This window comes from Lissotriton helveticus, chromosome 3_1 (genome assembly GCF_964261635.1).
Source record: "Lissotriton helveticus chromosome 3_1, aLisHel1.1, whole genome shotgun sequence".
Taxonomy (NCBI): domain Eukaryota; kingdom Metazoa; phylum Chordata; class Amphibia; order Caudata; family Salamandridae; genus Lissotriton; species Lissotriton helveticus.
In genome coordinates, this window is record NC_136061.1 from 984,604,158 (window position 1) to 984,627,728 (window position 23,571).

At 46.5% G+C, this 23,571-nt stretch overlaps 1 protein-coding gene across 1 annotated transcript in view; it reads left to right on the top strand.

Annotated features, from left to right (window-relative positions):
• The window catches only part of LOC144824831 (lanosterol synthase-like), a 146,496-nt gene that overhangs the window by 109,835 nt on the left and 13,090 nt on the right, over nucleotides 1–23,571 (top strand). Inside the window, exon 19 of the mRNA XM_078683820.1 lies at nucleotides 15,785–15,863. Coding sequence (XP_078539946.1) covers nucleotides 15,785–15,863 — 79 coding nt within the window. The remainder of the gene's footprint in view (nucleotides 1–15,784; nucleotides 15,864–23,571) is intronic.

Below are 23,571 nucleotides of genomic sequence, written 5' to 3' on the forward strand. Positions count from 1 at the left end.
GCTACGCCTGGAGGGTGTGAACTGGGGCATTCCCCTAGCGGACGACATGCATTGCGTGTCCATGTACGCGGACGATCTCCTCATATACGTCCGGGACATCGAAACGGACCTGGCCCCCATAGGAGCGACACTGGTGGATTTTGCAGACGCCTCGGGCCTACAGGTGAACTGGGACAAGTCCACAGTTTACCCCCTACACCCGAGCCTACCCCCCCGGGAGGTCGAGCTCGGTCCACATACACTCTCATGGTCCGCGGAGGCTCCCCGATACCTCGGTGTCCGCTTATACCACTCTCCGGCGGCCATGCTTGAGGGTAATCACCGCGCAGTGCTTGCTAGTCTGCGCCCGACTGTCGCCTTCTGGAATAGACTCCCCCTGGCCCCGATAGGACGGATAGCCCTAGCTAAAATGGTGATGCTTCCCCGACTCCTTTACCACTTCACAAACCTACCGGTTATACCACCCAGGTCCTTCTTCCGCGCTGTCGATTCCCTCCTAGGAACCCTCATCTGGGGCGAGGGCCGTCACCGGGTTGCCCTGAAAACCCTCCAACTTCCCACGACGCAGGGTGGACTCGGAGCTCCATCCTTCGAGGCGTATTTCCTCGCGGCACAACTCCAATGGCTGTCTTACTGGACGGCGGACCGCTACCCTCAGGAGACTGTCACTTCGGCCGGCAGAATCGCAACCCCAGAACTCACCCGTCTCCTCCTCCCGGGCACCAAGCCTCGGCGCACATACCCCCTTCAAGTGGCGATGGCGCGCCGGTGCATGATGCGAATCCACCGGCTGTCCCCTAATAGACCTCCGTACTCCCCGCTATTGCCACTGATAGGCGGCCCCAGACAGGACTCTTACTTCACCGCTCCACTGCTCACCGAGTGGTCTCTCTGTGGCATCACGGATTTGGAATCACTCTTCGAGGAAGGCCAGCTAAAATCGCTGGACCGCCTGACCGCTGAATACGGACTCCCCTCAGGCCAATTCCTCAGATATAGACAGCTGCTTGACGGATACCGGCCCCATTTTAATCTCAGCACCGGCGAGCCAGACACGCATCCAGTAATACACACAATCCTACAAATGGGGGTGGGACGCCACTTAATCACCTGGTTATATAAGTCCATCCGGGAACTCTCACATACTCCCCTTACGACTTTGAGAGCCACATGGGAGGAGGACATAGGTCGCGCACTACACGATTCTGAATGGACTAAAGCACTTGAGGCCCCTAAACGCGTCTCTAGAAACGCCCGCTTCAAGAACATCCAATACTACATCCTACACAGGGCATACCTCACCCCAGCGCGCCTGCAGAAGTTCTATCCCTCCACAACATTCCTTTGCCCCAGATGCTGCTCCCCTACGGCGGACTTTCGGCACATGTTCTGGAGTTGCCCCAACCTTCACCCCTTTTGGCGGGCGGTACATGACACTCTGGCAGACCTCACGGGTCTCACTACACTAGCTACCTGGGAGTCCAGTGCACTAGGCATCTTTCATGTTCCCAAGGGAGACCCAGTGCGCAGACGTTTCGTATCATTAGCACTCCTGTTGGCAAACAGATGTATAACCATGCGCTGGCGCTCCCCGGAGGGTCCCCCTGTAGCGGCATGGAGGGGCGCGGTTGGTAAATGGGCGGCGGCGGAAGAGGATGCCCTTAGAGAGGAAGAAGCCAGGGGTGCGCGTAAAATTCCCTTGTCCATGGACTGGGCCATGCTCCTCCACAGCTTCCGACAGTCCACACATGCAGAAGACCAGCCTACTCCTCCCCCCCCCCCCACCCAAGAGAATCAATAACCTCTACATGGTACCAACCGTCCCGGGACCGTCTCCCGGTACCCTCTACATCCTGATCACACTCTCGTATGCCATGCCACCCACCTCGATGCCTGCATCCCCGGGGGTACTCACCCCCTGCTCACCCCTCTTATCCCCCTCCCTCCCCCTCTCATGGTGCGCAGACCAACTAGCTCCAAGGCCCCCCCCCTGACGCCCGTCGCCAGTATCCCCTTGCCTTGACCCTGCTAGCGCCCATATGCTTCCCACCCACGGTTTTTGTCCCCCTCGTTATCAGGTGCCACCACTGTATGGACAGTGCAGACCTTGATCCAACGCTCTCAAGGTGGGATCCTATATACCTGCTATTATCCACCGCCCCATTGGCGATATAGATTCACTGTTTCCCGACCTGCGGACATGTTTGTACGATCTACATTGATCATTCAAGAAAATGTATGTTAGCACCAGTTATATAGTTACTAAAAAACGTTGCACGCCTGGCTGTTCGTGGCTGAATGTTGAGGCCATGTCAGCAGATCAATTACACTGTACCTGTATACTTTGATGCAACAATAAAATAAATTTCAGCAAAAAAAAGACTGAGTGAATGAATGAAATACATTTCTACAACGCAAAACAGCTACTCCAAAAAGGAGCGTCCCGGCATCAGGCGATAGTAAGACGCAGTTAGAAAGAGTAGAGAGAAGAGCAATCAGCCAACATTAGCTCTCTCTGAAAAGGTGGGTCTTCAGAAGGCTCTTAAAATAATTCTCTGATGTGGCGCATCTAAGTTGATCCAGTAAAAGATTCCAGAGCTTCGGGCCGCCCACCTGCCCTGGTCTTTTTAATCTTGGGAACAGAATGGTTATGGTTGGCTGAGCGTAAAACTCTGCAAGGCGGGTATCTTTTGATGTTGTCACAGATATACATTGGCTATTTCATTTGAGTGTCCCTAAACGTTATTGTCAGGGCTTTGAATTTTATTCTTTGCTTGATGGGAAGCCAGTGGGAACTTATTGAACCATTCTGAATCGATTGCCCTTTTGGAATATTCAGCACCAGGCTGGCTGCCGCATTCTGAACTTGTTGCAATCTGTTTAACAATGCTTGGGGAAATCCCAAGAGCAATCAATCTATAGGAGCACTAGGGGGAAATAGAGAGAGGCCGCCCCCCACTCAACCAATAATCAACAATAAGGGCCTCACCCACCTCACACCTATGTTCATAATCCCACTGAAAGGGTTAGATAACAAATTATACTAACTCCCCTAGATGTGTTTATTAACACTATTCTCTTGGGTCATGGTGTGTTATTCCTTTTAGTAAAATGTCCCAACCAGGTCTGATCTCACTCTAAAAGGTGCCTAATAAAGTGAACAAAGAGAGTGCCTCACGGTAGCAGCACCCGAGGGGTTCCTGGCAGACAATTGCCAGTTTACCCACTTGTCATCATCTGCCACTCTCTCTTTGTTGTGTGTAAAGAAAAAGAAGGAAAAAACAAATTGACAATTACCCAAACTAATAATGGTGTGGTGAAAGGATAGTGAACTAAACCTATATGTCCACTAAGAGCAAACTGTGTGAATATGTACACCTAGAACCCCTGTGACAACCAAAACATTCGGTTCTCACTGCTAAAATGTGGTAAGGCTTGCTGGCTTTTCAACTTTATTCCAGTGCTGCAAGACTTCCCAATTAAAACTGGTTACCAATATACCATAATTCCTTTTCTGGATGCCAACATGTTTCGTTGCTACATACTCCAGCAACTTCATCAGGGCAATATGGGGTTCTGTATTTCCAATCTTTACTTTTTGTGGGTTCACAGGACCTGATGGTTGCCAGTTACTGCATACCTGCAACCATCGGAAACGCTAGACCCCGTGTCAATAGATCACGTGTCTTCTGGTGGCTCATTCAATGTCTGGCCTCCAATGCCGAGTCCCTCCGGCCCAAATGCAGCTCCCAGCGATGTGATTAATGCATGAACAATGATCTTTCTGGTGTGTTCTAACAACAATTTGAGTATTTCTTAGAGTTTTCAGTAGGTAAAAACAGATAGCAGTAACAAAATGCGTAAAAGAGAGGGCATTGTCTAGCTCGACCCCCAAGTTTTTCACTAAGGTAGATTATGCCGGGGAGTTCCATTTCAGAAGGCCACAGGTTAGTCAAATCCGGTATGAAAGATGAGCCAAAGTTCAGGATTTCAGATTTGTCGAAGTTTAAGCAGAGACAGCATTTCTGCATCCAACCTGCTACTGCAGCTAGGCAAGCCTGAAAGTTGGCTGAGACTGAGACGTAAAGGTATTTAAAGGCAGACATCAACTAGGTATCAGCGGCGTAGAACACCACATTAAAACCCCAGTTTGAACAACATAGCAAGGGGATCCATACAGACAGTAAAATAGACTCTGGCTTAAGGCTGATCCTTGTGGAACACCATAGATGACCTCCTGAAAACTCCATGCAAATGGGGGGGGGGGGGGGTAGACTGCTTGCTTGCAGTTGGAGAGAAAGGATTTAATCAATTTCCACATGGTGCCGCCAATTCCTGCTTTTTCCAATTTTGCAGGAGAATGTCATGTGACACTGTGTCAAAAGCTCACAATAAGTCTAACAGAATTACAATGGTATTTGTACCCAAGCCAAGGCAGGTTTTGATAAACCCAGTCACTTCTAGGAATGCCGTCTGTGTGCTAAATCCGGCTATAATCCCAGATTGCGAGGGATGTTGCACATTGTTCAACTCGATAAAATCCATAATCTGGTCATGAACGGCAGATTGCAGCATCTTCCCACAAGTGGGAAGAAGTGAGATCGGTCTGTGTCTGGCAGCGCATGAGGATCCAGATCAGTTTTTCTTTAAAAGTGGAAGGATGAGGGCCTGCTTCCAACACGTGGGCACTGAACCTGATTCAAGGAGAGGTTAAAAAGAGCACTAATCTGTGGATTCAACGAATGAGAAGACCTTTTGAGAATGTGAGGCAGGTACAGTTCCAGCAGCCAGCCAGAATGAGCTTTTAGGATCAGGGTCTCTGAGTCCCCTAAGGACATCTTTTCAAAAGAGAACATTGGACAGTTTGACTTGTAGGAGGTTGGCCGAGGAGTGACCAGCCCTTTGTCTTTGGTGTAAATATTAAACACCTTGCCGTAAAAAAATCTTGTAAATGATCAAGGAATTCCTTTGAAACAGGTGCAGATAGAATTTGTACTGAAGGTCTTCTCAAGGAATTAACAATTTTAAATATTTTGCGAAGTTCTTTTTCAGCCTCATTGATTTGTTTGGTGAATAGAGAAGCTTTGGCTTTTTTAATATATTTTCTGAACTGTTTGAGAGCGCTTTTATAGCTGAGTTTATCTTCCTCCAAGAAGTTGTTTGCCATTTCCTTTCTTAGGGCTTTGCACTTTTGTTTTACAGCTTTAAGCGAAGCAGAGAGCCAGAGCGCAGAGGTAGAAGTCCTTCTGTTTTTGCTCACTCTCCAAGGTATTAAATCGTCAAGAGTAGCCTTAAGATTCTAATAAAAGGAAGATACTTAAATAAATTGTCATTTTTGTGTCTGGAATTGAGATGATTTTAGTTGTATTTTTTATTTGTTACATTTGTTTTTGTAGACTGTGCTTTCTCTGGTATATTTGACTCTAGAAATATTGACATGCACTTTTAGGAATATTGATCAACAATTCCTAGGTGTCCTTCATTTCCCTCTACTAATAAACCACCTTTCATACACGCAATGAGATTTAGAGCGTGATTATAATCGCACATTAAACCAACTAGAGTCCCCACTTTTTTGTAAGAATTGCTGTTGCTCACATGAAGGAAACTATTAAACTAAAATCAACAGAACTTACTTGTGGAAACTTATTTGGCCTCTGTATCTCCTTAAATGTCAAAATGGATGAGTTTTATGACACAGAGCACATTAAGAATAAGGATATTTACGCTCATTGGTAAGATTAGGGGATGGGCTTGGTACTTGCGAAAGTGTGTGATTGTTTACTGTAACAGCCCATTATTTATTGGCTTGGCAATAGAGCTCATCTCCTTGTTGTTCAGAAGTTGCATTCAGAGTAAATGCAAAGGTCTGCTTGATCACCCTCTGTAGAAGCTCCATAGATACCTTGATCGCAAAACAATTGATTTCAATGCACAGATTTGTCAGTGGCACTGCACAGGTCTACCACTTCTCACAAAGAGAGCTATCCTTCCTCTCACACAGAGATGGCTACAATCAGCCATCATCTCACTGCAGTGGCGGCTGGTGACATTTGAAAGTGGTGATGCGTAAAATAATAGTTGTACTGCACTGTGACGAGCGAGCGTAGCGAGCAAGCCTGAACAACCTAAAGGGGTACGGTGGGGTTCTCCCCCTCGAGAAAACTTTGAAAAAAGTGTGGACAAAAGGTGCATTTTCAAGCAAATTTGAGAAAGCAGGACGGTTAATAAAGCAATTGTGAATCAGTTCTAACAAATACAGTGACTGGCAAAACTGGGAGACCACCCCATACCAACCCTAGAGCAGTGCGTACAGGGAGAATGGGCCAGAAGACTCCACCACAGCATACCCTGGGATGCGAAATAACTGAGTCAGTGGAGATTCCCCATCACCCTCCAAGGATAGCCTCCTGCTTCTTCTTCTCACTCCTCCATGGAATGGCATAAGTCACAACTTGGCATCCCTCGCACCGCTCAAAACAGGAGTGCACTCACAGTCAGGCCAGGACCCCCACCTCAATATCACAGCGCCCACCAAGCCATTCATGTTCACCGGCTACAAACATCATCTTGAAGGAGAGCACGCTGTGTCCTGGGATTTGAGCCAACAAACCTTTGTGTTTTCTGAGCAGGTTCCTTTTAATCGAGCCAATAAACAAAGCACCTGGGAATCTCTGCCCGAGATATGCCCCCTTTAACTGCCGTACATACGTCCCATTTACTGCCTTAAGCCCCCTCTCATCCACTATCCTAGATATCGTATCATTCACTGCCCAGATATATTCTCCCATTCACTACCCCGGAAAGTCCATAGTTCCCCCAAAAATATTATATGTGTCTTGCTTGCTTTCTGAACAATCAATAAGCCCACGCATTGATGAACAGGAATTAGTTAAAATAAAATAAACGTCACAATTAAGTATACAGTATCAAAGCTGTTAAGTTGCTAAACGTAATCGCGTGTCACTTTTTTAGGCAGATCTCACCATAACTATGTATGTGAGAATGTTTAAACAGTTACTTTGGGGAATTATTGTGAAACTTGAAGTCTGAGGTTGCAAAATGCTAAAACATCAGCACCGGCTGAAGGTGTTGCACATAAAACATATTTGGCGGCTATGGGACAGGGTCACTAGCTAGTCAAGAATATCTCTTTTCCACTGCTGGTCTTGCATTACATTTTCAAATGACACCAGATCGTCGTAAGTGCAGTATTCATACTTCGATTTAAAATCTAATCAATTGGACTAACACAATTAAAAATAATGGTTTGTACAAAACACCTGTATCCAACTGCGAGACAGTGTAGAGCTGTGTCTGAAGGGCCATGAGCTGTTTTCGAGAGATAGTGATATATATGTGCCGAGACAGAAGCTGTGTTTACAATCATCTGACCCTCTCTTCAGGTCTCCTATCTCAGTCATCTGAGCATTCTGTCTAGGGATGCCCCAGTCCCTGCACACTGTGAGGTGAGGCCTTCTAGGCGAGCCACCCACAGATGATGAGAAAGTACCCCACCCCACTCCTTCATGTTTTCGGCAGCCTTCCAGCCTTCTCCTACTGCAACCTGGTAACCCACAAGTACTCCTCTCCATGGGCAGGCTCCGACAGCCATACCCGCCATATTTATCTGGCAAAACATTACCATAATTTTGTCATGTGCGTCATATAAAGATGAATATGTACAGAAGTCAACTATTCAAAGCAAGTGAAAAGCGCCACTTGTCTGACTTAAAACTGAGCCAAGCTTTAATTTTCCACTGCAATATATTGAACACACTGTTTCATGCCTCTTTAAACATATACATTAAAGCGCAAGCAGTAGCATTGTTACATTTTGACTCTGCAATTAATACAATATTCAGTGGCCAGCTATATTTTAGACCAATGAAGGGAAACCGGTAAGAATAAGGCTATGCAGTGAGATGCTGTCAAAAATACCACTGTGTGAATATGACCAGTACACACTCTGCAGACGTTTATAGTTAATATGCTGCCTACTTCCGGGTATCGGTGGTTGTAGTAAATTCTTATCCAATCTTTTGGTCGTCCATTGCCACGGAACCTAAGGTTAATACTGAAATGAAATTTTCCCACAATGTGCTTAACATTAGTCACACACTTTTGTAACTTTGTACACTTAAGTGTAGAAATGTGTACTTTGACAGAGAGACAAACTCAAAATTGACATACTAAGGAAGAAGGTTTGTGTGTATCTCGTGGTATTCCCTCATGAATGATCATATACTGGCGATACATATCGACTCCAGGAGTTTGGTAAAGTTCTGAATTTGTTATTACAGGATGGCACTGCGCAAGTTAGAGGAAAACGGTGCACATGGATTTTTAATTAAAATGTAGATAGTATAATGTAATTTACGCCTCCATTGTTGATAAGGTCTGATCTTACTTTTAATGTAATGTTAACACAGCAAACGCCAGCAGTATAGATAGTTCTCCCAACATGTAACTGTTCGACTCGCCAAGGCTTCAATTAGCTGTGTCTTTAATCCTGCCCTGTTTCCTCCCAGAACGTCACACACCACGGGCTATTGTAAAACCTCATAGGGTTTCAATTTGATAACTGCGTCACAGCTCACCTCTCGCCCAATAGGAGTCCCTCAACGGCCATAGTAGAAGCTATTTTAACATCTTGTGCATTAATCTTCTACACAACCCCCGTCCCCTGCACTTGTGTCACAGCAATGTCATATCATCCCTCGGCCTTTTTCACCTGTGCAACATGATCACAGGAGGACAATCTTGCATCTGGCGATTCCTATCTCCTGAACCTGTCAAGGCACATATGTGGTGCTTCCCAGCAGCCACAGGCTCTTAATATGTTTTAAAGACAGGTGCTGGATTCACATAACGCCATACTCTCAGTCACTCTAACACACGTCATAACAGAGCAATGCACATAAAAATTTCCGAGCATGCTGCTGATTGGTTAAGACTTCTGGCTACCCAACTAAGCATTACAGATTGTATACGACACATACAACCAACCAGACACACGCAAGTGTGTTATCTACATTCACACCTCTGATTGTCCAACTGGCATGAACAGAAATAAGACTCCTCTGTGTGACGGATTCCAGCCCTCTGATGCCATAGTAATGTCAGATTATGTGCTATTAAAACAAATTCTAACATAAACGAAAAGATAAGTTGTCTAGGAACTTGAGCAGAAGTTACGAAAAGTAAGATTATAGATTAACATATTTTATTTTGTGAAGTGTATGCTCCTTGATATGAAGCAAGAGCTGACAATCCTCAACACAACCCAAAGAGGGGTCTCCTCAGCAACACCTAGAGCTGCCTTCAGCACGAGACCAAAACATTGCACAGCAGTTTTGGTGAAAATGTAGTGTGAGCTCTACATCGCTGCGAGTTTTGTAAAACGAGGCTATACCACTATCTTACCAAAAATAACAGCCTTTGAAGCAACGCCACCATTCGCCCCATACCTGCATGCTTAAAGGTGGTTTGTTTGTTGTTGGATGAGCGGGATATTCCTAGACGGAGTGCCCTACACAACTGTGTTTCAGTGCAATGTGCAACGTGGATGACGCCAATCAAAAAAGCTGATCCGCACATATGGAAAAATGTGACTACAATATATAAACTCTGATTTTGCTGATTATGCCTTGCATTGGATTGTTTGTTACGAGAGAACTTTGATGATGTTGGCAGAAAAGTAATGTATAATATTTATGAGGCTATGAATTGAGTTGAGCTGGACTACAGCAACTGAACATAAATTGTCCCTTTAGTGATCATTCTCCTGCTGGAGGCGGGGGGCTATTTGTGAGCATAAAACACAACTTACTGTCTCGTTAAAGTTAAGGTTGGGAAAAATTATTTGTGTGATTTTGTGACCTCGCAGAAACTAGCATATGCTTGGAGTAGAAACGAACAGCGCCAAGAGACTATATATAGTGTTATTGGGTATAGGTAGCTGTACATTCTCATTACCTGGTGAGAGTTGCAGTCTTGCCCTTATCGCCGAACTTTGATGTGAACTTTAAGAACATTTATGTTGCCCCCCTTGCCAGTCTCATGAGGTTATATGGGTTTATTCCTGTGTCATATGCTGACGACACGCAGCTCCTCTTTCCATTCAGCACGCTAACTATGGCGGTTCAACAGGCTTTTTCTGACGGGATGCAGGCTGTATCACAATGGATGGCTACCAACTTCTTGCAATGTAATGTAGGAAAAACGGAGGTGATGCTTTTTGGTGAGGCCTCGCTGTTATGGACGCCGGATTGGTGGCCATCAGACCTGGGTCCCGATCCTGTTCCAAAACAGGTGGTGAAGAACCTAGGCATTCGATTAGATCAAGGCCTAACTTTAAAAGAGCAAGTAAACCAGATAGCTGGCTCTTGCTTTCATGTGATTGGATTGCTCCGAAGAGTGTTTCCGCTACTTCCGGACTTACCCGAAAAACGTTGGTCCAGGCTCTAGTGCTTAGTCGCCTGGACTATTGTAACGGGCTACTGATTTCAGCTAATGATACCTTACTTAGCAGACTTCAAGTAGTCCAAAATGCAGCAGCAAGGCTAGTTCTGAATGTACCTCCCAGATCACCATTGCGCCCTTTATTGGAAAAGCTCAATTGGCTGCCTATTCGCCAACGGATTAAATTTAAAATATGTTGTGTCATTCATAAAGCTCTCCAAAATATAGGCCCCCCTTATCTTGCGGAGAAGTTCACCCCCTATATTCCAGTACGTGCTCTCCGCTCCAGTAACAAATCTCTTCTCGAAGTTCCCTCCATTCGGAGGGCAAGATTGGGAGGAAAGGCTCTGTCTTACCTTGGCCCCCGCCTTTGGAACGAACTTCGCGGTACCCTCAGGTTATGTTCAGAACATGCCAAATTCAGAAAATTGTTAAAAACCTTCCTGTTTCAAAATCAGTAAGTATCCCAGGATCATCAACTTTCCATAACTGTCCGCCTAAGCGCAGAGATACTCCTTCGGGAGTCGATTCTAGAGCTATACAAACCTATGTATAAAATAAATAAATAAAGACTTTGGCGCCAGAGCTGCCGCTCTACATAGAGGAGAATACTGTGTGTTAGAACCAGATGCTAAAAACTGTTGCCACATTTTATTCCTAAGTGCATGTGGGAAAACGTCTAATTGGGTGTAAAAAACAGACCAATACCATGCAATGATCATATCTCACTGAAATGTTTTTGCACCCGAGTTTTGCATGATGGTCAAAAAAGCTGTTATGTGGCTGCTAAACAGAAAAATACTTCAGTCTGATTTAGATTATGGTGGATGCAGGACAATCGCCAAAAAAGTTGCACTCCAGACAAGCGTGCAGAGCCCAATCAGCCAACAACCAAGAGGTTACATGAGGTCCTCTCAGGACACTTGATGGTGAAATGGCGAGAATGAATCCGACCATCGCGCGCTCAAAGATGAAAACAATGTTTGTGATACATGTGCCGGGGAGGAGATTTGAAAGTGGGCAGATTAATGTAGTGCCACAGTGCAATACAAGGAAGAGACTGGGAAAGCGACCAGAGCGAAGGACTCGTCCTTCACCTGCAGCTATTCGGGGTAGTAGTTTCAGCAGCAAAACACTTTATTGAAATCAATACATTCGCCAGCCATTCCGAATTAGAGCCTTCGCCAAATGAGCTATGGTCTTTTATTTCATAGTGCTGAGTGCCCTGTAAGGAGAGACATGCTTTAAAAACCGTTGCAATTATCGAGGCACTTGGAAAAAATTAAGAATCAAGGCGCGAGCCAGCGTAGCCACAGCCTTTTCACACTACTTAGGATAAAAGCTCAGTTCATGACATGGCTGGAACCAAGACGCCTTCAGTTTTTGATGAGAATAACTCCAGTAGCAGCTTACAATAATGGGAGGGGGGGTTAATTTACCTGACCGGTCCGCGCCGCCTCTGCTCCTGGGCCGGGGTCCACGACCGCGTTGTAAACAGGCATGCTGCAGCTCCCTCCCCTCCTGTTGCCAATCACAATGCTGCAATGGCATCCTCCCCGACCCGACAATGCTCCCGCCCACCCCAACCAGGCATGCCCCTGCCGTCAGCTTTGTCGGAGCGCGATAAGCAGAAAAGAAAGGAAAACTTGGCCTTCCGTTATAGCTGAAACTTTCCTCTGCCTTCTTCCTGTCCTCGGCAGCTAGCTATTGTCGTGACCTGACAGATAGGATGACAGGACTGGAGACTAGAGGACACTGGGACCCTGTGGGTCATGAGGGAGGTGACCAGGTCACCGGACACCACATCCGGTCAGGGACAGGAAGGAAGGCAGATCGACCAGGACGAGCAACAGGACGGACGTACATGTGACCAGATCGCAGAATACCTAATAAACGAAGCATGATACAACTAACCTGTGTCCTGAGTATACTGTGTTGTTTGGCACCCACTGCAGAGAACACAACAACTGGCGACGAGGGTGGGATACGAACTGACGCGTGGAACGTCGCGTGCCCGGGCTGGACAGCATCGAAGAAAACCAGGTGCCCACCCTGGATGCACTAGGACAACGAGGGACGAAGTCAGGAAGCGACGCGGGTGCCCACCCCGACAAACAAGACAGCGTGTAGCCGATCGCGGTAAGAGCGCGACCATTACAAGTGAGGCGCAAGCTGAGCTCTTTGAATTTGACGCGCGAGCTCTCGCGAGAGCTCAGAAATCTCGGCGGCCATCTTTAAACCAGGCGGCCGGACCAATCAAGGCGCTGCATCAGCAGGGAGGCCATTTTAGGGTCAGGAAAGGCGAGATTTTCGATCGCGAAATCTCGCGAGAGTGACGGCAGCCATTTTGAGTGGGACAACAAGGAAAAGGGCACCAGAAATAACAGGGCGGCCATCACAAGACCAGGCGAGAGAGGAGAGGACAAAATTAACAGAGACAATCAAAGAAGATAAAGAACAACAAAAGGAAGAAGAAGCAAAAAGAAAGAGACAGTAAAAAGAATAAAGAAAGAAAGACAAATACAAACAACAAGGAAAAGAGGCATAAAGACCACACAAAGGCAAAGAAAAGTAAAAAAGAATGAGAAGATCAAATTAACAGAAAAAGAGACAATCAAAGAAGATAAAGAACAACAAAAGGAAGAAGAAGCAAAAAGAAAGAGTAAAAAGAATAAAGAAGGAAAAGACAGTGAAATACAAACAACAAGGAAAAGAGGCATAAATACCATACAAAGGCAACAAAGTGAAAGAAAAGAGGAACATAAAAGGAAAGAAAACAAGAGGAAACATAGAACATTGCACAAAGAAGCGACAGAACAAAAAAAAAAAGAGAAAGAACACATAAAGACAAGAAGGTAAGGATGGCAGACCCAAAGCCCAGTGCACAATACAGGAGGCCACTGCCGTTCAACTTATCGGAGCCCCAAACAGGAATAAGGTGGGAGAAGTGGATCAGACGGTTTGAAAGATATATAGAGGCAACCGATGTGACAGAAGGAAAGAGATTAGGGTTACTGCTGAACTTAGCAGGGGATGACGTCGAAGAACTTCTAGTGACACTGCCAACCGAAGAAACAAAGTCATATGAGAAACTAAAGAAATGCCTAACGGCCAAATTTGACCCGCAACGGAATATTGACTTTGAACGATATACCTTCACCATTGCGTGTCAACAAGTCGACGAAACGCTAGACGACTTCGCGACAAGGCTAAGAAAACTGGTGACACATTGTGAGTTCGACAAATTCGATAACGAGCAAGCAATAAGGCTACGGATCATAGAGGGCTGTCGTGACACAGGGTTCAGGGCAAGAATACTAAAAGAACCGACCTCACTGGAGAACATCCTGTCACTAGCGAGAGCAGAAGCGAGAGCAACGGAACATGCCAAAGAAATGGAAAGAGGGAAAAACGTCGAAATAGAAAGCGCACACCTCATGAAAAAAAAATACCGCACCGGCCGGTGGAAGAATGACTGGAGGGGACAAAAAGAGAGGAGACAACCTGAAGGAACATGCTACAGATGCGGAATGGAGTTTCCACACAGAGGCCCATGCCCAGCGTTTGGCCAGACGTGTAAAAGATGCAATGGAAGAAATCACTACGCCAGTATGTGCCAAGGCGTACGATTCAGAGATGACAGAGGAACAACAGGCAGACAGCAAGAGTCGACAACAAGGCACGTCAGGTATGTCGACAGAGAAAGGAGAAGCTCATCACGAGGGTCAGGAGAAGAAGAGGAAGAAGAAAAAGTGGAAAGACTATACCACATGTCGGAGGTTCACACAGAAGTGAGTGGGGAAAACGAAAAAGGAGAACCAACGCACCGTACGGGCAGAAGCACCCAGGAAAAGATGGACTTGGCAAAGATAGGAGTAGGATCACATGAAGCGGAATTTGTACTGGACAGTGGTGTAACATGCAATGTCATGTGTGCATCAGAGTACGAGAAGATGGAGGCCAAGCCGACACTGAGAGTGTCCAAAGTGAAGATCTACACCTGGGGGTCAAAGAAACAGGTAACAAACCTGGGAAAATTCACAGAGGAACTGAGGTACAAAGATCAAAAGAACAAAGAGGACATCCACGTGTTGAAAGGCGATGTCCCAGGACCATGCCTGCTGAGCAACAGCACCGCCCAAGCAATGGGACTCATAACTATGACATATGACAAGGAAAAAAGTAAAAGAGACACTGAGAGCAATAAAGGAGAAGACGCAGGGACCAGAGAAAAAGGAAGAGAACGGAAAAGAATCATTGAGAGAACAAACAAAACAAAGGGCAGACACAGAAAGAGAGGAGCCAACGGAGATAGTACCAGCTGGCCCACGACATTGGGCACACAGCAAGGAGCTAGAAACAGACGAAGAAAGGCTGGCAAGCGGAGAGCAAAAGGAAGACAACCAACAAACAGAAGCAAACGCAGATGGCAGAGAACGGCGACCAAAAGGAGAATGCAAGGGGACAAAGAGACTAAGTGATGAAACGCAGGAGTCAGAAACTGGAGAGACGGGTTGGCCAGACACATGGGGACTCTCTCTCTCGCTCTCTCTCTCTCTCGCTCTCTCTCTCTCTCTCTCTCTCTCTCTCTCTCTCTCTCTCAGACAGCATATGCTGTCAAGGGCTGAGGGGGCGAAAATGATCAGAAGAACTGTACCATGAACATTTGTTTGCAACAAAGGGGGAGATGTCGTGACCTGACAGATAGGATGACAGGACTGGAGACTAGAGGACACTAGGACCATGTGGGTCATGAGGGAGGTGACCAGGTCACCGGACACCACATCCGGTCAGGGACAGGAAGGACGGCAGATCGACCAGGACGAGCAACAGGACTGACATACATGTGACCAGATCGCAGAATACCTAATAAACGAAGCATGATACAACTAACCTGTGTCCTGAGTATATATATATATATATATACGATTGACAGCTATTAGAGAAAGTACCTATAGGACATGGACTTTGTAGTGCTGTATGAAACTGTTTATTATAACGTATTTGTGTCTATGTTCACAACTATTTTTGCATGGGTTGGTCTACATCAGTGTCTGTTTCCATTTGTATATTTTTGTTTTCTATTTGTAATTCTGGCAGTTAGTCTTTGTACTCATGATGTATATATATTCTTTTTGTCCTTGAGTGTGCCTGTGTATCCCTTTGTTTTTGTTGTTTTGTTGCTCTCTGTAGCACTCACCTTCCTGTTTGTACCTATGCGTGGCTGTGTTCTGTCATTTTACGTGTCTGCTTTGCTAGTTTCTGGGAGTCTTCCGTTGGCCCTGTTTATGTCTAAATCTCGCCACATGTTCCTGTACAGGTTTCCAGATGTTGCAGTTCTTGAAAAAGGCATCCGAGTTTTGATTGACAGACAGCAAAGCAACGGAGACTGGCCGCAGGTAAGACCAAGTGTTACTCGAGATACCTTGCTGGGCCATCTTGCTGTGCATACGCATTTGGAAGGCTCGTTCATTGTTACAGCTTGTGAATGATGCAGGAGGTCTTGACATTTTAGAAAATGGGTTTATTTATAAACTGGAACTTGAAACGTGTAGTCATCCTCATGAGTTCCCTCCAGTGCAAACAGTGTATGGCCAGGGACTGCCGGAGGACCCCCACCCTTCCGTTAACCAACATTATTAACAGGACATGAGAGGGATTTCTTTGGAAGGCGGGGGATCTGTATTAAAACATACAAAATACATTTAAAAATTTAAATAAACAATATTTACACAATTACGCAGAAAATGTTTACAATTGATATATACAGATATCAGATGGCTAACCTAAACATACTTCTAGTACAAGGTATTTCCTATCCGAGACCAACATATCAATCACATACAATATTTATTTTCTGCGTACCTATTTGGGCCTACGGCAAGGTCAATAACTGGTGTCAGATCCTTACTAAATCACGCCCTCCTGAAGGAGTGCGCATGCGCAGAGGGCCCGTTTACCGCGAGGGTACTTCTCCCGCCGTTTACCCCAGTACACCCGATTAACCACGCCCTTCTGTCGAAGTGCACATGCGCAGAGGACCCACTTACCATGAGGGTACTTACGCCCCCCCCCGGTTACCCCCGTACGCCCTATTAACTCCATTAAAAGGGGGCCCTTGCATCTCTGCACCGTTTATTGGCGTCATTGTGCACGTGCGGGGTGGCCAACCAGCCTAGAGAAAGTGTGACTCTCCCCTTCCCCGCACCCATGTACCCAAAAGGGTGTACCTGCCCCTGGAGTTCTAGGAGAGACCACTTGTCCCTCCCTTTGGGGACCCCATTTGAGAATGGCACCGCCCCTTAAGGACCTTAAATTAACTGCTCACCAATAATGAACTTACCGCCTGACCAAGGAATAGCAATAAATATGACGAATGATGACCTGAAAACGGGAGAAAGTTCTAAGGAACAAAACTTATTATTCAAACACTTGTGTCATCCATAAACACCTGTAACAAAATTGTGAAAACCTTCATAACACACAATAACAATGGGATGGTGGGTGGGGAAAGTAATTACAGCCTCCCAGAGGCTGGAAGAGCAGACCGTGGCGCGCAGGAGTCGTTGAGGCCGACTCTCGCACTGCACGGCCTTTTTAACCCTTTGTTGGCCAGGCCGGATCTGGCCTATGTTCCCTTCGTGACCCGGAAGTGACTCAATCACTTCCAGGTCACCAGGGAACCCGGGGCAGGTGGGGGCCGGTGCGCCCCGTCATAACTGCGGCAGGCCGATGTCGGCCCCGCCTTTCCTTATGGCCAGGGACTGCCGAAGGACCCCCCCCCTTCCGTTAACCAACATTATTAACAGGACATGAGAGGGCTTTCTTTGGAAGGCGGGGGATCTTTTGACCCCCCGGGCATATTAAAACATACAAAATAAATTAAAAGAAATTACACAATTACGCAGAAAACGTTTACCATTGATATATACAGATATCAGATGGCTAACCTTAACATACTTCTAGTACAAGGTATTTCCTATCCGAGACTAACATATCAATCACATGCAATATTTATTTTCTGCGTACCTATTTGGGCCTACGGCAAGGTCAATAACTGGTGTCAGATCCTTACTAAATCACGCCCTCCTGAAGGAGTGCGCATGCGCAGAGGGCCCGTTTACTGGGAGGGTACTTCACCCCCGGTTACTCCCGTACGCCCGACTAACCCCTCCCTTCTGTCGAAGTGCGCATGCACAGAGGGCCCACTTACCGTGAGGATAATTACGCCCCCCGGTTACACCCGTACGCCCTATTAACTCCATTAAAAGGGGGCCCTTGCATCTCTGCACCATTTACTGGCGTCATTGTGCACGTGCGGGGTGGCCAACCAGCCTAGAGAAAGCGTGACTCTCCCCTTCCCCGCACCTATGTACCCAACAGGCTGTACCTGCAACTGGAGTTCTAGGAGAGACCACTTGTCCCTCCCTTTGGGCGACCCCATTCGAAAATGGCGCTGCCCCCTAAGGACCTTGAATTAACTGCTCACCAATCATGACCTTACTGCCACAGGCCAGCGTAGTTACCGACTATCTGGCCCCCCTACCCACCTACACTGAAAGGACATGCCCTGCATCAAAAATCCCCCTAGTCAAGCCATTGTATTTTTTAGCCCAACTATTAGGCCCTACCAACTCACTGCAAGGTCATGCCATGTCCCTATCTGCGCCTAACTAGGCAAGAAGAAGCCCTGTGACTTCTTCATCCCCCCAGTGCGAACAAATGGACACCGTCTTCTTAGGAAGCACGGTTTCCCCCCCATCCACCCCTGTGCCCTGTGCTATAGTCTGTAAGTGTCAAGCCCAAGCTAACCTCAGCAGTTTGTTACTAGGTATGCTTCCAATGACCCAATGGCCTCACAGACTCGCTTTCTCCCCTTGGAGGCTCTGGAATGTCTGGGTGTACCCTGGTGCACCAACAGGTCACCTCACTATGCATCACTAACTGGGCCTAAAGATCTGTCAGAAGGTTTCATTCCCTACTCTGGCCAGAAAGACACCATCTTTGGAATCCCTGGAGTCACTGTGACAGGGCGTATTCTGGCCCTAGACGTGTCAAACCACCTACTTCAGTGTTTCTGACCACTCAATCTTGCTCAAGTTGCAGGGTCATAAAGCTGGGGCTGGCCTACTCATAGGCACTTGATTCCCCCTCTTGGAGCCACTACTTGGCCTCCGTCATCAGCATCATGGTGCAGTGGATATTCACGCCTCCCATGTCCCTGCTAATCATTGATGTTGCAACTATATAATTGTAAGGCTAAGTCCTGTGCAAGCCTACCTCCCTACTAAGGAGCCTCCTAACACCACGAGGTGTCAATTATGAAAAGGCACCTGCGAGCACAGGCGCCATCATAGCAATAACCGTTTCACAACAAGGGTGTTTTTGTGACGCCTCTTCAAGCTGTGACGGTATACACCTGTAATGCAGTGCACTGCCCATTTCCCACAACTGGCAACACAAATGGGTGACAATTACACACTTCAACTATAATGCATGGGTAGCACCTTCTCATGCTGGCACCGCTTGAGCCGTTGAATTTACCGCCCATCACACTTGACGCTTCTGCTTGACCCTCCCGTTCTGGGTATACAGGCACCCTTGGGTGTCCACCTCTTGCATTTGTTGCGGTGTGGAGCACTTCCCAGGTATCTGCCATGGATCCGGTCATACATAAATGGAAAAGCAAACACAAATCATTAGTGTTTCTGGCTTCCTGATGAAAAAACCAGTACACCTGCCCATATTACATTGCCGTCACATGCCAAGCCTTAGCTAAGATTAGCACCAGATGCATTCCATCAAAACTTGCAACTGCGAGTGTTTACCAAAAGGTATGCTGCAACACAGCACATTTCTTGCCAGGCCGATGCTATTGCCATTCCTGAAGTCTGTCCACACATACGTGTATGAGCGTATCTGTGTGACATGGTACCCCCCCCAAAGCTTACGTGTCTAGGGCTTTTAGACACAGGCCCCGCATTCCAATGTACCTCCGCAACTGTGCGCAGGGATACCCTTGCAGATATGACAACAGGGCCTGGGGTGTGTTGTTTCGATGTCAGTGTTGAAGGTATACCTCGGTGACCCTCCCTGAGGCCATTGCCAAGTAGGCCTGACCTCCCCGCCATGTAGAGAAATTGCTGTAATATGCTAAACATACCTCCCGCAATAAGTACAGACCCTTTGTTAAAACCTAGAGCCCGCCCCAGAGGTAACCTACATATAAAGAAAGAAGATTTGTGCCATAATTTGCAATTCACTACCCACGTGAGCTGACCCCATAGTGATAGATCTGAAAACACATTTCACAGGTACCCCCTGGGGGTGGCCCTACTGATGGTGCAAGCCCACTACCAGCATTTGGCTTACCGTAACCTAGTTACTGTTACATTTCCACCGAGGTCACATGCTGTATCTACAATGACTCAATAGTGCCTTCATGGTTACTTAAGGAAGGTATAAAGAATAAATTGGAGCTCTTTCAGTCCTTTATGAAAGATTCCCCCCGCTAAGTCCAGTGCCATTCCCTTACATGAGTAATATTGACGTCGTACTTCCCAATGGGAGCGCTTGCAATTAATGTAATAATGCGTCGGCTCTTTTCAGGACTGGTTGACCGGAAGCTAAGGGACTCGGAGCGTTGTGAATCCAGAATAGTTGAATTCGACATGATGTTACAAGCCCATAACATTACTTCCAATTTCTGCTTTTGTATCATAGTCTTTAAGCATAGGATATAAGATCTAAAGGGACACAGTCTTTTTCCAGTTCAGCAGCAAAGTCTTTAAGCATAGGATTAGCACAGTGCCATCGATGCCAAGCTGTAAAATGGCCCCAAGCCTTTTACCACTCCCGGCACAACATTAAAGCTTTGGCTTTTGATAAAATACCATCCAAATCAACCTGACATGATTAAAAGCAACCCCTGACATGTGTTCCACTCTCATTAGAGTCCTCAGAAGGGTATACCTCTGCCCCTACCCAAGGGAGCACCCAGTTTAAGTTTAAACAAAACCCGTTCAGAAATAAAAGGCTGCATAAATTATGCAATAAAGAAGCAGAGAACTCTGGGTAGTTCTCAGGTTTAGGTGGAAAGCAGCTCCCGTTTAGAGCACTAACATCAGCGGCACCCTAAATTTGCTCACCTCAAGTGCCTTGCTGAGCTTAGCGTTTTGGCCTCCCCATAATAATAAATAAGATAAGAGACTTTTACACACTACTGGAACCCCCCGTTTTCAAAGCACATAAAAAAACTAAAACCCCCTTACTGTTATGTGTGTTACTCCTGAAGGCATCAAGGCGCTTAAAATTAGAACCAGATGTAACACAGTTTTAGGAAAGTTGAAGAGTAGGACCATATTCATTCCTCCACTAAGTCGAACTATGTCATTACACTGCAATCTAATAGGCCAGGAATCTCCAACCTTTTGATTTATAAGAGCTGCTTATGTTCCATAAAAAACAGATTTGCCCCAACCCACCTGAGTTATAGGTCATGGCTATGACTTCTTCAATGACACCACTAAAAGTGAAGCACCAGTGCCAACTCCCATCTTGGACCCCCCCCCCAGAAACTGTAAATAAAGTGAAATGCCAATGGCTAGCCCCTTGTCTGTACCCTGGAGATGAGGCTGGAATCCGCCAATCTGTCATAGCATGGGCTAATCCTTTCCCTGCATACCATGTCCCCGGCTCCCCTGCCGGTGTACACCCGTACTTAGTGCACATGCGTTGACGCCTCATCCGGGGTAGCAAGCGCTGTATAAACACAATACATAAAGTGAAACGTTGGCCACTATTATAAATGTGTCTCCACCCACCAATAGCCGTGTCCCATAGTTAAGACCCTGTGACCTTGGCTTGGGTACTACTGCGCATACTCCCTAAATAGCGAGCAGGCGTGGCCGCATTAAGCAATGTGATTTCTACACATAACGGGTGCGAACTGAACTGTTCTTTTGCCGTTCACAAAGAGAGAGGTAAGCTTGGACAGTGCATGTTGTCCTACCATTGTATTCCTAAGTGAGCAGTGTTTACTTCCGCACAGAAAGAAAAAGGTCAGAAGCAGGGACTGCAGCTGCATTTATTTCAGAAATGACTCCGCGATGCTTATTTGCCCCCTCCCTGGTCCTGCGTTTTGGATACCTGACTCTCTGTCACTGAGGGTTAATACAAGTGTGTGGTAGCATGGTGATGCTCCTCCTGTTTAATGAGCCACAGGGAGAAGAGTGCTGCGCAGCTACTGCTGTGGGAGATTTAAAATTACACAACGTGTTCGCTGTGGCATGCCATGCCCACCGCGTGGGCTTACAGCATAGGAATGAATGGGACACTCATTCCTTAATTGCGATTCGCAATTTGCTAATGGCAATTAAGGAATATTAGGTAATCGCAAAAAAATTGCAAATTATTACCTACATTCCAATTTGCGATTCTCAAATAGCGATTCCTTAAAAATCGCTATTTCAGAATCGCAAAATGGAGATTACCTACATATGCCCCTTAGTCTCCTGTATGCCAAGAGTAGCTCCCCGATCTCACAAGCCTGTTTTTTAAACTCCATTATTTTTCCTAAAACAAAATTGGGTTCCCAGCTCACAATATAGCGTCTACCAGGAATGATATGTAACTCACCCGCACTAGCTACCTGGTGATCTTTTTAAGTTATCAGATCATGCTGTGATGACCAGGATGTGCTGTAAACTGCCAAACTTGACCCAATGTAAATTTAAGACCCAAGATTAGGAGTCAATTCACTGAATAACAACATTGTTTAAAACTGCAGAATTCCTCATATATTATCCACATGCTGCAGTCCCTCCATGAATATTATAAAACACACGTCAAGCACTTTTGGATATCTGAACATTCACACACCTCGCCATCCCAAATATGTTGTCATTTGTGTGTAAACACCCAACATGTCCTGAACATGAAAAAGTTATAAACATATGATCCCCGACAATGTGGACTTGTGCACAAGTTGCCATTCTGTGTACCATTTTGATCGCTCGTATATCAGAGCAGTCTCCCCTTCATTGTGCCTCTTTTGTAACTGCACGGGCCCCCTCAACGTCTTCCAGGCCATGCTTTAGAAATATGCTAATGAGGCTGTCATATTTATTTGTGCAGTTTAACATTGTAGGAATTAGACCGAAAGGTACCGCAGCACTGTTCATGACCACCAGTTGCATTATACAGGGGCATATTCATTTGTACGATCATGAAGATTAAGCGATCCCAGCTTGTTCGACCCCCTGCCTGATTCGAACCTTGTACCCCAGCCTCAAAGGCGGACGCCCTACGGTTGAGCCACATCTTGCAGGTGAGGTCGGCCGCCCCGCCACATACGCCCGCTGCAATCTACGTTACAAAGGCTAACAGAACTTTCCTTCTGTTTATTTAACAAAGGGGGGCTGATATGTGCAGCCTATCCCAACTGGGCAGAAATACTTAAATCAGAGCAGCATCAGGTGTAGCCGGAGGAACCGCTTCCCGTAGGATCACACAGGTACCCACGCTGTAGGACCGGCAGCCGGTGAATGAAACTCCGCTCCGATGTTGTTCTCCTCTGCCCCACACAGGAAAGCGGCTCAACGACATCCCGCCTGCCAGCCAATTCCAAATAGCTCTCTGTCATGCCTCGCAAGAGCCCTCCTGCCACGCCGATCTCCGCGCGAGGTCCCCTCTGCTACCTGAAAGACAAGCATTTACAATGCAATGGTCTCGGCATTGTTAAAGTTAGAGCTATTGGCATTGCTCATGACATTATTTTTATTTATGTTTTTGTTTTTAAAACATATAAATAAATGGCATTGTCATTTAGAATGCCAATAGCTTGATCGCTCGCAAATGCGAGACCTATTGCATTTACACCCACACAGAGCCACACACACAAAGCCACCCACACACACTTACAGAGCCACCCACACAGAGCCACCCACACAGTCATTCACATAGAGCCACCCACACACACACACAGAGCCACCTACACAGAGCCACCTACAAAAAAAGCTACCCACACAGAGCCACACATACAGAGCCACCCACACATAGAGCCACCTACAATAAAAGCTACCCACACAGAGCCACACACACCCACAG